A 13,220-nucleotide genomic window follows, 5' to 3' on the forward strand; every position below is an offset into this window, starting at 1 on the left:
CCCGTCCTAGACTAATGAAATCAGAATGCTGGAAAGGTGCTAGTGGTGAAGGAAGACATTAGGCACCAATATGTTTTACAAAGAACATGGCAGATGACTTTACTATGCAGAGTGGGGAACTACTGCCCTAGGTGAACATACTAAATTATACTTAGGTTATAGTCGTGATTTAACATTTCACATTGGAAAACTTCAGAATGTGAGTGGGGTTGCTTTGGTGAGAGGTGTCAGTGTTTATGTGTTCACACAGGCACATACATGTGAGGGCGACGGTTCTGCCCCTTGCACTTCCTGGGCTTTCCATTTCTGGTAGGAGCATAGAAAATGCCTGGAGTCAAGTTGGATGTCAGAGGCCCAGGGTCACAGGAGCTTGATGCAGAGGACGACATAATGGCTCAAGAAAGAAGCAAGCTTCTGGCTTTTTCTCTCCACTTCCCGATCTTTTCAGTCCTCCTTTCTCTTCCACTGCTGCCTCATGTGGCCTCATAAATTATGAGGCTTTGTATGAAATCTGTTCTTTGGAGAAGCACATTCAAATCTTAGATAATAGGATTTTTTTTCTTTTGGTTTTTTAACACATAAAAAACATTGATTGTGAGCACCTTACATGTAAGTGGAATGAATGTATTTTTGTCACTAATGTTGAAAATATTCTAGGCATCTGGTGTGTATGAATGTGTATACATAGTATATGCATAATAAACATATTCTACCTTATGAATATTTATACACAAGATACATATATATTGAATATAGACATACATATGTAAATAGTAGCCCTTGTAAACTATATGCAAATTGTGTTACCCAGCATATGTATCTTGGTACACCGGGAGTATAATAAACCCACCAAGTTTAGCATATTTTGAGGTGGCATTTTCCACAGAGTTGTTTATGGTAGGATCTGGTTATTCTACATATATGGGCTTTTTCCATCACTTAAATGTTAAGTACCAACTAAAAGTAAGTTACTGGACATGGCAGAGTTAGAAGGATGAAACAGCCAGGTGTAGTGGCGCACGCCTGTAATCTCAGCACTCAGGAGGCTGAGGTGAGAGGATAGCTGCGAATTTGAGGCCACCCTGTTCTACAAAGAACAAGACCAGACTAAAGGCTACAAGACCAGCCTAAACCTAAATTACATCATGAGACTCTGTTTCAAAAAACCAAAAAAAAGAAAAGAAATGAAATAGACATGGTCCCTTCCAAGACTTGTACCTCCCACAGTGATTTAAAATCTTGTTATGAAGAATCTAATATCATCGTCAGTGTCATTTTATAGCTTTCTTACAACTACCTTTTGTTTATACACTGCACTTCTACCTGGACTCGTTCAGGTTGAAGATCAGTTCCCCAGTGAGCTCTGCTGACACCCTGACATAGCTGCAGAGCAGGCCTGACACACTCAGAGGAATAGTGCTGGTTTCAGTTGCCTTTGTGGCCACTGGTCATCAGCAGTTCTCCTTTTTTCTCTGTCATTATAGCCAATCCTATGACGACATTTTTAGTTTACTCTGATTTGGTACAGGGGGAGGTCCAATAAAAAGGCACTAAATCCCAGATAGGCTCATAAATCTCACAAATAAAAGAAAACAAAATATCTCTTCTCCCCACAAACTTCTTGTAACCCAGCTACTACTGATCATGACACTCCACTTCCAAATTCCATCTAGTTCTCTCCCTGTGATATGGAGCAGAAATCGTTATGAAAAACAAGCAGTACATTCTCAGATAGTCAAAATATGGGCCTCTTACTAAAACCACAAGACCCAGGTTAGCCCGGGAGATTTGAGTGACACCGGTCAGGGCAAATCTCATCCCATTAAAGGAGACACAGTCCATCTGCAATGTCATCGCTGTGCCACGGATGTATGCCCATTGTCTCCGCCCCCCTCAATATATACATCACAACAGGTAGTTCTCAGCTGTTCCCTTGGTGCCAGACATACATTTTATCTAAAGAGACAGCAGACAGAACTACCTGCTGCTTCCTGTGCGGCTCTCCCTGTGTTTCTCTCCTTTTTCCTACTTCACTGGGGCTTTTAAAAATCAGCTGGAAGGGAGCCAGGAGCTCATCATTTTAATGCAGTGCAAAATGGAATATGCATAATTATATGCAAGCCATATGTGAGGGAGACAGCTCAGCTGTGAATTTCAGGAGGCCAGGAGAGAGAGAGCCGTTAGGGCTAAGATGAGCTGAGAGCACTGCAGAGTGCAAGTGTCACCCAAATGAATGGCCTAATGAGTGTGCTGCAGACACGACCCTCTCCCCTACCTTTCCCTTTCACCACTCCAACACCAGAGACCGGTGGAGATTAGAAAGAGAAGACTGTATGCAAGTGGTATTGCTAATGGGTTCTGTTAATGTCTCCATTTAAACTTCAGCTTTCTTAATTAACAGTGTAGATCAAAATAACCAGTAACTTTTAATGCAGCTTCTTAATTAAATCTATTTTTTTTACTGCATTTGACTGAAGAATCATTCTTTACTAGATCATCGCTCCTTTTAGATCTTTATTTAAAAATCAAGGGGAATCAGTTTATCTCTAATAGTATTACAATGCAAAACTATAACTATGCAAATTGCTTTTCTTATGGCCTTGCTATTAGAATTTTTTAAAAGTGCATTATCTAGAGATTGCTTAAGCATGCCAAAAGTTTAAACACGTATGTATGTCATATAATCCTCAATGTGCAATGAACGATGTGCACTGAAAGACGAAAGTGGTGGTAATTTTCAACAAAATTACTTGATTTTGGTTTGATTCAAGTTGTTTTAAAATATTACACCACAGTGAATTTGCATGTTCAAACTAAACAATGTAAAGAAAAACAAATCCCAAATTTTAATATCTAAAAGGCGTACTGCGTATTTAAACAAACTTCTTAATAATGTTGTTATTTCTGGATTCCCGTTTGTTTAATGATCTGAGCTGTTATGCTTTTAGCTTTTTTCTCTTCCATTATTTGTAAGTCCCTAAATAGGCCATTATATTTCCCTTCAGGCTAGAGATGAAGATGGACATGCTGAAAATTTTCCCCAGCAGCACTATGCTAAGGAAACTCCAAGGCTTGCCTTCAAGAATAACTGCGAACTACTTGTAAGAATAACATACTTACAACAAGTCTAGAATGTTACTTTAGCACAGTGAAAACAGTTCTGGAAAGGGTTTGTTCATTATTACATAATTTATGAAATATTATAGTTTTTCTGTGTAGAGTTCTAAATGCTAATTCTGATATCACTAAATATTAATTATAAGATCTCAAGTTGTTTGCACATCTTTTATATCTGATTGTAGAGCTTGAATGGCCCTGTCTTTATTAGTTTGTTTTGTATAGTAGTTTATAAGCAGCCACTTGGAGAATGCCAGTAAAGTTAAAGATAGAGGACAGTTGATATATGTAGCTTGGAGGAAAAAAAACCAATCCACCCTGCCCCTCCTCTATGGTCCTGATTACGCACTGTTGTAGGAGACAACCGCTGTGATATTTTGTTCTGCTAGGAAAGACAGCGCAGTTGACACGCAGTACTCCCTTTAGAATTCAAGTATTCCCCCATTCTCTTGCCAAACTCATTCGTCTCTCCTCTGTGGAAGGAGTCAAAGCGGTGACAGGTTGAGGGGATGTTTACAAGTCGTGAGAGAGAGGACATCAGCTGTGACAGAAACTCGGTTCCAACGCAGGGTTAATTTGCTGTTCATTTTAGCATTTACAGCGAGACAAGATGAAAAGCAAGCAGGAATGCCTATTATATTTCTATTAAATGAATCTGTTGGGACCTAATGTTCTTGATTAGCTTTTGAAAATGAGTGCTCCACAATGCATTTTCTGTTTACCTAAAGTAAACAGAGAATGAATTGTCATTTATTTAGAGATTCAAACACTGCTTTTGAAAATGAAGCTTTATGAGGGATCTAGCTATGCTGTCCCTAAATGTTCTTTTCTTTTCAATTGCATTAAAGCAAAAACATTTGCTCCCGCTAAATGAAAACAAGGAAAGAGAATGAGGATGCTCAGTTGTTACATTGTGAGGTACTTTAATTTCTGTTTAGTTTTTTGGCCAAATACAGTAGAGATCTGCCAGGTCTCTGTACTAGGAAATCCCACATGTAACAGTCTTTGGATTTAGCTCTGATAACCAACTGTTCATTAAAGACAAAGTGTCCAAAGAGCAGAAGAGAGAAAGAAGGGTCTCTCCATTCTGGCCACAGAGCTCCATGCCGACAGCAAGAACCTTCTCTTCCCAGTCCTGGTCTGCCAGGTTACAATGGCACCATTCCTTCTGTAGTGAGGTCTTGGACTAGCCAGTCTGCAGGCAGATTTGCTGCTTATAAATGCAATTTTTAAATGACAATTTAATGCCCTTATATTTTATTTTAGGACTCCTAAGCTTCCTGACCTGGTAGCGTTCCCTATTCTGGGGAAATTCTTTTTATTTCAATTTTAATGCTCCTTTCCATAGCTATGGTTAGACCAGAGGGGCCATTTATAACTATGTTTTGGTGTCAGAATGCTTTTAAGAGTAGATTGCTTCTTTTTAGAGAAATTGTTGTGAGTAATGTGCCATATTTAATATTTTTTTCTATTTATTGGAAAAGTGAACATGCTTGAGTCCTAGTTGTGGTCACTTTATACTGGAGGAAGTAAAAATATATGTGAACATCTTTTCCGCTATCTTTAGAGAAAATAGACATTTCATCTTTGCTGAGCTTAAGCATAATATTGTGTTGGCAGTAGTTTTGAGAGATTTGATATAATCTTTATCCTCCTAGTCACTGTTAGAAATGCTTTATTTTTTTTGGCATGCTTTTCTGTGATAAAAGAAAAGGAAGAATAAAGAGAAAATACAAGCAAGCTCATTTCTCCAAGGAGAAGGTTAATTTTTTTCAGCTGCAAGAAAAGTGATGGTGGTTGGCTGTTACAAAGCCCTGAGAAGTTATGCTTCTATACGAAAAAGGCTTGTTCATTCTTGAGAGAAATAGGAAGTCCTTGGAGTTTTCTTAGTGCAGGGTTTTAAAAAAAAATTGTCAGAGAAGAGTGTAAACTCCACTCCAAAGTGTTTTTTTAGCTTAAAGTTGGTTCTGCTGTCTTCTTGCCTGATTCATTGCAGCCAGAGCAGCAGCCAGTTGAGACAGTGTGGGAAAAAGCCTTCAGGACACAGCTCCTTCTAGGTTCCCAAGTGATCTAGGTCACAGGGCTGCAAGGTTTGTCCTCTGGGCCATGAGCACTGACAGACAGAGCCCTGGCCAGGTAGACGGGACAGTGCCCTGACTTTATTGTTGACTATCACATGTCTCACACACACGCACACACACACTTCTTGGAAGAGGGAGGAATATTAAGTAACCTAAACAAAAGCAGAGTAAAATCAATGCCTGGAATATACAAGTACATGTAATCAGAAGGCACTGACAAAAGAAAGCATTGGCTGGTACAAAGATGTGCTGTGCAACTGTAGATTTCCTGTAGGGCATTGATTTTTCCATTTAAATTCTAAACTGTGATATGTGCCTTCACACTTAATGTACAACACAGATGACTACATATTTAGCTTGATAGCCAGATTCTGTATTTGGTGACTGTATAGCATTGTATGCTTTCCATTAAACTTGAAAATGTGAGGCTATCAGGATGAGTGACATTAGATAAAACAAGTACTATGTGATGTATCCCAATTCAGCATGGCCACCTATCTCTTATAGATAAATGAGGGTGTATACATGTGCACACATACACAAACCAGGGTTATTTTGCCACCATAGTCAAGTTTATGATTGAAGAAGACAACTTTCAGTAAAAGAAAATGTAGGAAATTTGCATCATGGTAATGCTACAGCAACATGGCTTATAAGAATCAAAAGGGAACCTGTAGAGCCAGCCATGGGTAATCAGCCCTCCCCTCAAACTCCACCTCCATTGCTGGTCCTTTTTCATTATTGCCTCTTGTGTGGACTGTAAGGCTTCTTGTTTCCCCTAATACCTCACTCGTAGCACTACTGGGATGAGGTTAGGAGGTGGAGGAGTTTCTGAAGCGTATTGTAAGTTCTCACCCACTCACTAGCCAGTTCTTAGTTCTTGAAAGCTGGCTGAGAATAAGACCTTGTAGAAATACAGCAGAAGTTGGATCCTTAGAGAGAAAAGACCAATAGCTAGAAGAAGAGGAATGCTCAGAGGTTTTGGAGAAGGAAAGAAAGACAACTGAGTCTACGTCCTGAATTGTTTTAGAACTAGCACAAAGAACATCACTGTATTCAGGAAGAAGGTCAGAATATAACCACAGAATAGCAGCAAGTGATACAGTTATTATTTGGTTGGAAAGAAACCAGGTTTAGAAGTTCTGAAAGGGAAAATAAGAGAAAGGAAGTTGGGGTGGAGCCAGCTTGTCCCCAGTTTCAGATCCCTGACTCATTGCCTAGACAAAGTCTGAATCCCTATGGCTTTTCTCAGGCTGTTCGGGTGAGGGTTTTGCAGCGGGAGAGGGAGGGAACCCACAGCTGGGAGGCTAAATAAAAATAGTATGCAACAGAATTCTTTCTGGTCACTAGCGATGCCAGTGTAGGGAGAAGATGAAAACTATTTTAGTTTTGTGGCCTTGTGAACAGAGACGACGGGGAGGAAAGAGCTTAGGCTATTCTTCTGTGGGTTGATTTTTCCGTCTCATTTCCTTGTGGAGGCAGGCAGGTGGATTATGAAAACTGCATGTAGTCCTTTGCAGGAGAAAGACCCTGTGTTAATGCAGTCTTCAGTTGATGAGACTTTACTGAGCACCTGTGCACAGAGCATTGTGCTAAACCAGTGGGGCGAACCTATGGCACGCATGCTGCAGCAGGCTGTTTGTTATTATTGAAAGCTCTAAAAGGTTCACCATCACTGAACTAGACAATTGCAGATGGAGGCACAAAATAGAGAAAGACACAGTCCCGTCCAAAAGGAGCTTACAATTCAGTAGGAAGACCAAAGCATATACAGCATATATATTGTAGTCATGGAGTATGTAGGCTGTCAGGTCAAAAAGCTGAAAGTTTTCCCTAGTTAGACTTTATGGCTGAGTTTGTAAACACAAAGGCTTAACGTTTACTGTGAAATATCTGACATTACACTGGATCCCTGGTTCACCTCTTGGCCTCTCCGAGGTTCACATCTTTATCTGTAAAATGCAATAATAAAAAGCAACAACATCAGAGACTATTGGAAGAGTTGAAAGCATTTTAAAAGGGCCTGGTACATAGTCAGCACTCAGTACATGTTAGCTGCTGTCATTATGTTTCTTCTTATAATCATTGTTATCATCATATAGTGAGCTGTGTCATGAAAGAGTATGAACAAAGTTCTGGAGTACAAAGGAAAATGAGACTATGTCCTTCTGCAGTCACTGAAGATGTAAAGGTGGATACCTTTGATCTAGGCCTTACAGAGCTGATTTTGATAGTTGGGGCCAGTGCATAAGAGAAGGAGGTTTTCCAAGCAGAGGGAAGTAGTATGAGCAAGGCAGGGAGGTGGGAAAATGCAAGCAAGATGTTCTATGGGGATTACTAGCTCAGGTGGCCAAGAGTTGAGTACCCAAAGGCTAAGGGGTGAGTAGATATTTGTAAGTGGTTGAGTAACTGACACCATCCTACTGAGTCTGGATTTTAGTTGTTTTATTTCATGGAAATTCCTAATGCTTCTGCAGATTAAAAATCATTATAGAATGTTTCTAACATACATAAAATTAGAGCAGTGAGTTATGTTCTGTAACCCCATGTACCTATCACCTTGGAATTACTAATTCAAGGCTAATCTTGTTTCATATATGCTTTTTCTCCCTATCCCTCTTTTTATTTGCTCTAGAGCATTATAGCATATATGCTACATTATTTTTGGTGGTATTGGAGGGTTTTGTTTTTGTTTTACAAAGACTAATGTCACTCTTCCTTGGCTCAAAGGACTCCATTGCTATTGATTAAAGTGGGAGTTGGAGCTTTGGAACTAAGCATGCATAAAACAAGTGACTCTTGGTTATGCATTATGCTCTTCCATCCCTGCCTTCTAAGGCAGGGGCAGTCAAACCAAGTTTACAAAGTCCGAACAATGACTTGAATCCCTTTTGCTCTCAGGCCTTTGGTTTTAAATATATTTATTTTAAAATAAGATGAGCCCAGCCCAGCCTACCAGTGCATGTTATCTTCCTTACAGCAATGAGAGAAAATTTTGGATTGTGGTCATATAGTAGCCATTGCTAGAACCTTCTTGATTGACCATAGAGATATGGGAACACTCCAAAGGCGATAGAAACTGCCATACTTCATTTGAAACTTCATAAGCTTTCCAAAATAGGTGCAAAAAATTGACCAAAGCCCTTCCCTTAATACCATTGTTCTAACCAAAGCCAGATTTATGCCCCAACTCAACTTGAGTTTACAGGCTATTGCTTTGTTGTTATGGCCAAGCAGCACAGAAGCTCTAAGTTAGAATTCACGGTGAAACACCTGAACTCCCATCACATCAGATAAAATGTTATCTCACATACACATATGTAGTGTACCGTGTTCTAGGTTTCTGAATAGTAATTGAAATAGCCAAAGGTGCAGAGCTAATCGCTGTCTAGAGAAAGTTGGCCTGCCTTGCCACTTGTTTTCTACCCATCCTCTATTATGCTCTTGTAGTTTTTTTTTTAACCTTTTTTTCTGAAAAATAAGACTTTCTGTAAATAAAAGTAACAATCTTGGACTAAAGAAAAGGACTTTTCCAGTAGTAATGGCGCTGTTCTGCTCTCTAGCAAGACCATTTAGACTGTCATGCAGGCGGAAGGCACAGATGCTCCTTGAGCTGTAGTACTTCGCCTGCCCATCCCTCTGCGCTGTCCGTGCCATTGCTTCACCATGTTTTTCCCTTGTGTCTGCTACTGCCCTGCCCTCCTCTCCTTCTCCCTCAGCCTCTCCCTCTGTCTCTGTCTCTGTCTCTTGGCTCCTATGACTGCCGTGGTCTCGTGATTCAAGTCCTTTTTCTTTTGTCGTATAACGACCCTCTGGACCACAGCAGACAATCTCCTTTCTCTCTCCACCTGTGCAAGCCCTATTTTAACTACCTTTATAGCTCTTTTATTTGGGGGAGAGGTCGCCTGGGGAAGGGCTAGAGTTCCTTCCTATCCCAGCTTCTTGTCTGATATAGAGGCTTGTGGGGAGTAGGAGCCATGATTTGATCAGAGGCCCTTAGTTCCCAGCAGCTTCCTTTTTCCAGAGCAGTGGGGGTCTTTGCCTTTCTAGTTGCAGGGCCCTTGCACAAAAAGGTCTGAGGTGTAATGGTTTGTTTGTCATGACTTCTCACACAGCACATCACAGTGGTTCTTAGAGCCACGGACAAGTATGTAAGACCATGTGTTCTCCAGGAAGGCACTGTGTTCTGCTGCCTTCTCAGGGGAAGGACCAGATATTACACATCTTCTCACCCCAGGGCCCGAGAAGCAGTTCAATCTATGGTTATAGGATGAAGGAATTAATAAATCAGCTCAGAGTCCTCTCTCTAGCATGTTTCTAGTAACAACCCTTTGGTAGACGTTTGAAGCCAGAAAGTACATCTGTGGAGAATGTTAGGAAGGGCAGCTTATTCCAAAAGACATGTCAGTGTTTTAAGGTTTCCAAGTGCCTAATCAATTGTGAGGAACAGGGCCAAAGTATATATTTTTTTAATTCTATAGACTTGGGACATTAATATAAGAGCTTAGACTGTAGAAAATATATTTTTCCAATGTGATATAAGCATTTGAGTTTGCTTTTAAATCTGACAACCATAGGTTATGTATAAGTGCTAAGTTTCCTTTTGAAGACTTTGATACTTTTTTATGATCACTAAGACCAATTTAAAAAGGCTTAAAGTATTTTGATTTGGTCGGGCTGTATTCCTCATAGTGAGTGGGTTTATTTCCTTTGAGACTCCTGGCCATAAAGTAGCATATGGGAGTCAGGTGTCAGTCACACTGTTGCTCATTGGTTTAATTGCTAGATCTGAACAATTACCTAAAACACCAAAGAGAATTTGTTCTGATGGCTTCCAGGAAACTATAGATCATGTATCCAGCAAAACCAGGAAATTGGATAGGATATCATCGATATAAGAGCACACAAGTAACCAGTGAGAACTAAATTAATCATACTTGGTTTATGGTTAGAGCAAACTATGGAAATGTTTTTGGGAGAAAAAGGGGAAAAGTACAAAAACCTTTAGAGTTGAGAAGAATGACATATGTAGGTAATAGGGAGGCAAGAAATTAGAGATGGAAATGTGGAGATGCTAGGGGGCTGGGGAGAAGGATTTTTAAGAGGGAAGAAAGATGATGGGAGCCCCAGATTAAGCTGTAAATGAGCAGGTGCAAGAAAACAGGAGTCTTTAATGTATTTTCTCTTTGTATTTTGGCTTCACATGTCTGCTCTGGTCGTGGCTTTTGTATACTTCCCGCTTTTCTGGTCCGAGGAGTCATTCTTTCCTGGAGAGTTCTTTGGAACTGCTTCTCCTCCCTACTGCACTGCTGCACACAACCGGGAGCCGAGCCCTGCCAGTGGGCCGCGCTCGTTCTCTCTGACTCCAGATGAGGCTCCCCTGGCCCACAGCTCAATGAGGCAGAGGCTTTTTTGGGCTTGTTCATCACAGGACCCTGGAGAACCGTGCTTGGCTCACGCCACTTTTCCTGGATTCTAAGATATGCTTCCCCTCTAACATCTTAACAGCTCAGAAATGGGAGTCACGTATTACAATTGATGACCTGTCATTATTCACTTGGCAGTGCTTTCTCCCTGGTGATATTAAAATAATGGCATCTTAACAATCTGTGGTCATATAAATTCAACAAAGTATGCAGGTGAGATACTCAAAGATTATTTGTTGAGTGAATGCATGCAATAACCCATCTCCCTGGTTCTAGTCCAGGTAAAAATGAAATGCGTAAAAGTTGATGTTGGATTGTGTGTCTGTGGTTGATGAGGTAGAGCTGGGGGGATGGGCTGCTGGTTGTGTTGGCTGAGCATTTCCCTGCTGTACACTTTACCATCAGTAGAGCTGACGGATGGCTTTGTCCATTCTTGCAAATGGGATGCTAAGCCAGTTAGGATATACCCAGCTAAGCTGTGTTTAAAATAGTAAACAATACACTTGCCTTATTATCCAGAAAGTTACTTAATGTTCAACTTTGGGTATCTATCAGTATTTTTCTTGAAAACTTGTGAAGATACATTGGAAGAGGAACAGTGATCTCTTTCTTTGGTTATCTTAATAGAAAAAGCTGCCAATTGCATTAGGAACACATACAGTTTTATAAATTAAGATGTCCTTACCCCTCAGCAGTATCTCTTTGAGAAGTTCCCCACCTGCAGAAGAGATGAAGTACATATACATATTTCCTCCGCTTCAGAATGTTATTATCTACATTTAGGGTATCAGATTATAGTACAGTAAAAGTTACATCTCAAACTCAACTGTGTGGAATACTCTGGTGTTTATGGTGTGCAGACCTTAATATAATTTGGTTTCTTTGAATGGAAAATTGAAACCTGAATTTGATTCTGACAATGTAGCAGGATATGTTATACACTCCTTTATGTGAACAGGGAGGGGAAACACTCACATAAACATTTTTAAGTGCTTAAGTCTGTGATGAGAAGGAAAGCAGTATATTTAAATATTGAGCATATGCAAGAGAAGGCCTTCATGTGGAAGGTGCCCAGATTAAGCTATATGAAATATTTAGAGGGCCTCCATTGTGTGGCCATGTCAGTCAGTGGTGCTTTTTAATTTTCACATTGTCTGAAGGAACTAAACACCAGTTTTGGCATGGAGAAATATTTATATATTTACCGGGTAGCTTGAATTTTGAAAATGTACAACACCATTGTATCTATATATCTATATATATCTATATATCTCTATATATGAAGGTAACATATTTCCTATGTTGAAATGTGGTTATATATATATAAAGGAAAATGAAATTAAACTAAAGCATAGCTAATGTGTTTATAAGTTTATGACATTTAACTCATCTCAAACATTTATGTAGTATTTTTTTTCTATATTAGTTTGATGTTTTACATGTGACTATATGAAAATAAATAGCATGGAAATAACAAGTTATAATAAATTTTTTATTTTTATTTTTCCTTAGCTTTCATGCATTTTGATTTTTAAACAGTATTCTATCATCAAATTAGCCACACTGAAAACTGAGCTATACCAATGAAGAGCCAATTTTGCCAGGCATGGTGGCGCATGCCTGTAATCCCAGCACTCGGGAGACTGAGGCAGGAGGATCATTGTGAGTTTGAGACCAGCCTGGGCTACAGAGTGAGCTCAAGCCCAGTCTGAACTACATAGAGAGACCCTGTCTCAAAAAAAAAAAAAAAAAAAAAAAAAAAAGACAGCCAAGTTTGATAACCCCAACCCTAAATACTGTTACTTGAGAGATATAGTCTTCCTGGTCTATTTGAACTGAAGAGTTTCTTATATCTCTGATATGTTCTTTTGCATATAGTGCATGTCTATAATGCAGTGCAATGTATAAATTAAAACCTTTACAAATCTCTCAGTATTTAGTGTTATGCACGCATCTCAAAAAGTAGAATTAACATACTAATAGGTGGCTAGGGTGCATATGTGTCACCTAGATTTTGAAGACATTTGTCTTTCAATCGATATTGTATTGGGTGCCTACTGCTTTAGTGCTGTGCTTAGAAGTAATTTGATACAGTGTGAACAAAGTATAAAAATGGATTCTTCCACGGAGATGACAAACGATATTTATATGAACAGTGTATTCTGCTGTGAAGTGTCAGATAGGGCAGTATGGTGATTACAGAATAGAAAGGCAGGTTAAAATATGTGTGTGTGTGCAACTAGGAAGTAAAAGGTCAAGAATAATAAGACATGATGGGTGGGATGATCAGAATAGGTCTTCAGAGGACAGGAAAGTTGGGCTGGTCCTGGGAGAGTGAGTGGAAATGGAATCCTCCCAGGGACAAGATGTGGAATGATAGCAAAGGAGAGGATGTCGTGCACATAGTGGGCTGCAGTGGGGACTGCCGGGACCATCCTCTCAATTGACTTGGTAGATCGTGGTGTTCAGGTGCTTAAAAACAGTGACAGCCAAGGAGTTCAGTTTCACTTTTGATGTTTAATGCTGCGTGGATCTATATTAGATACCTGAGCCAGGAAGTACTATTATGAAAGAAGTGCTTTCCTACATGGTCGGA

The 13,220-nt window shown here is 39.8% G+C and overlaps 1 protein-coding gene across 1 annotated transcript in view; it reads left to right on the forward strand.

The window, feature by feature from the left end:
* Positions 1–13,220, forward strand: part of Sobp (sine oculis binding protein homolog) — a gene marked incomplete at its 5' end in the record, with an annotated part of 153,542 nt that overhangs the window by 84,257 nt on the left and 56,065 nt on the right. The window contains 1 exon segment of the mRNA XM_013510791.1: positions 3,006–3,101. Coding sequence (XP_013366245.1) covers positions 3,006–3,101 — 96 coding nt within the window.

The sequence above is a fragment of the Chinchilla lanigera genome, unplaced genomic scaffold (assembly GCF_000276665.1).
Source record: "Chinchilla lanigera isolate Chin_1 unplaced genomic scaffold, ChiLan1.0 scaffold00010, whole genome shotgun sequence".
Lineage (NCBI taxonomy): Eukaryota > Metazoa > Chordata > Mammalia > Rodentia > Chinchillidae > Chinchilla > Chinchilla lanigera.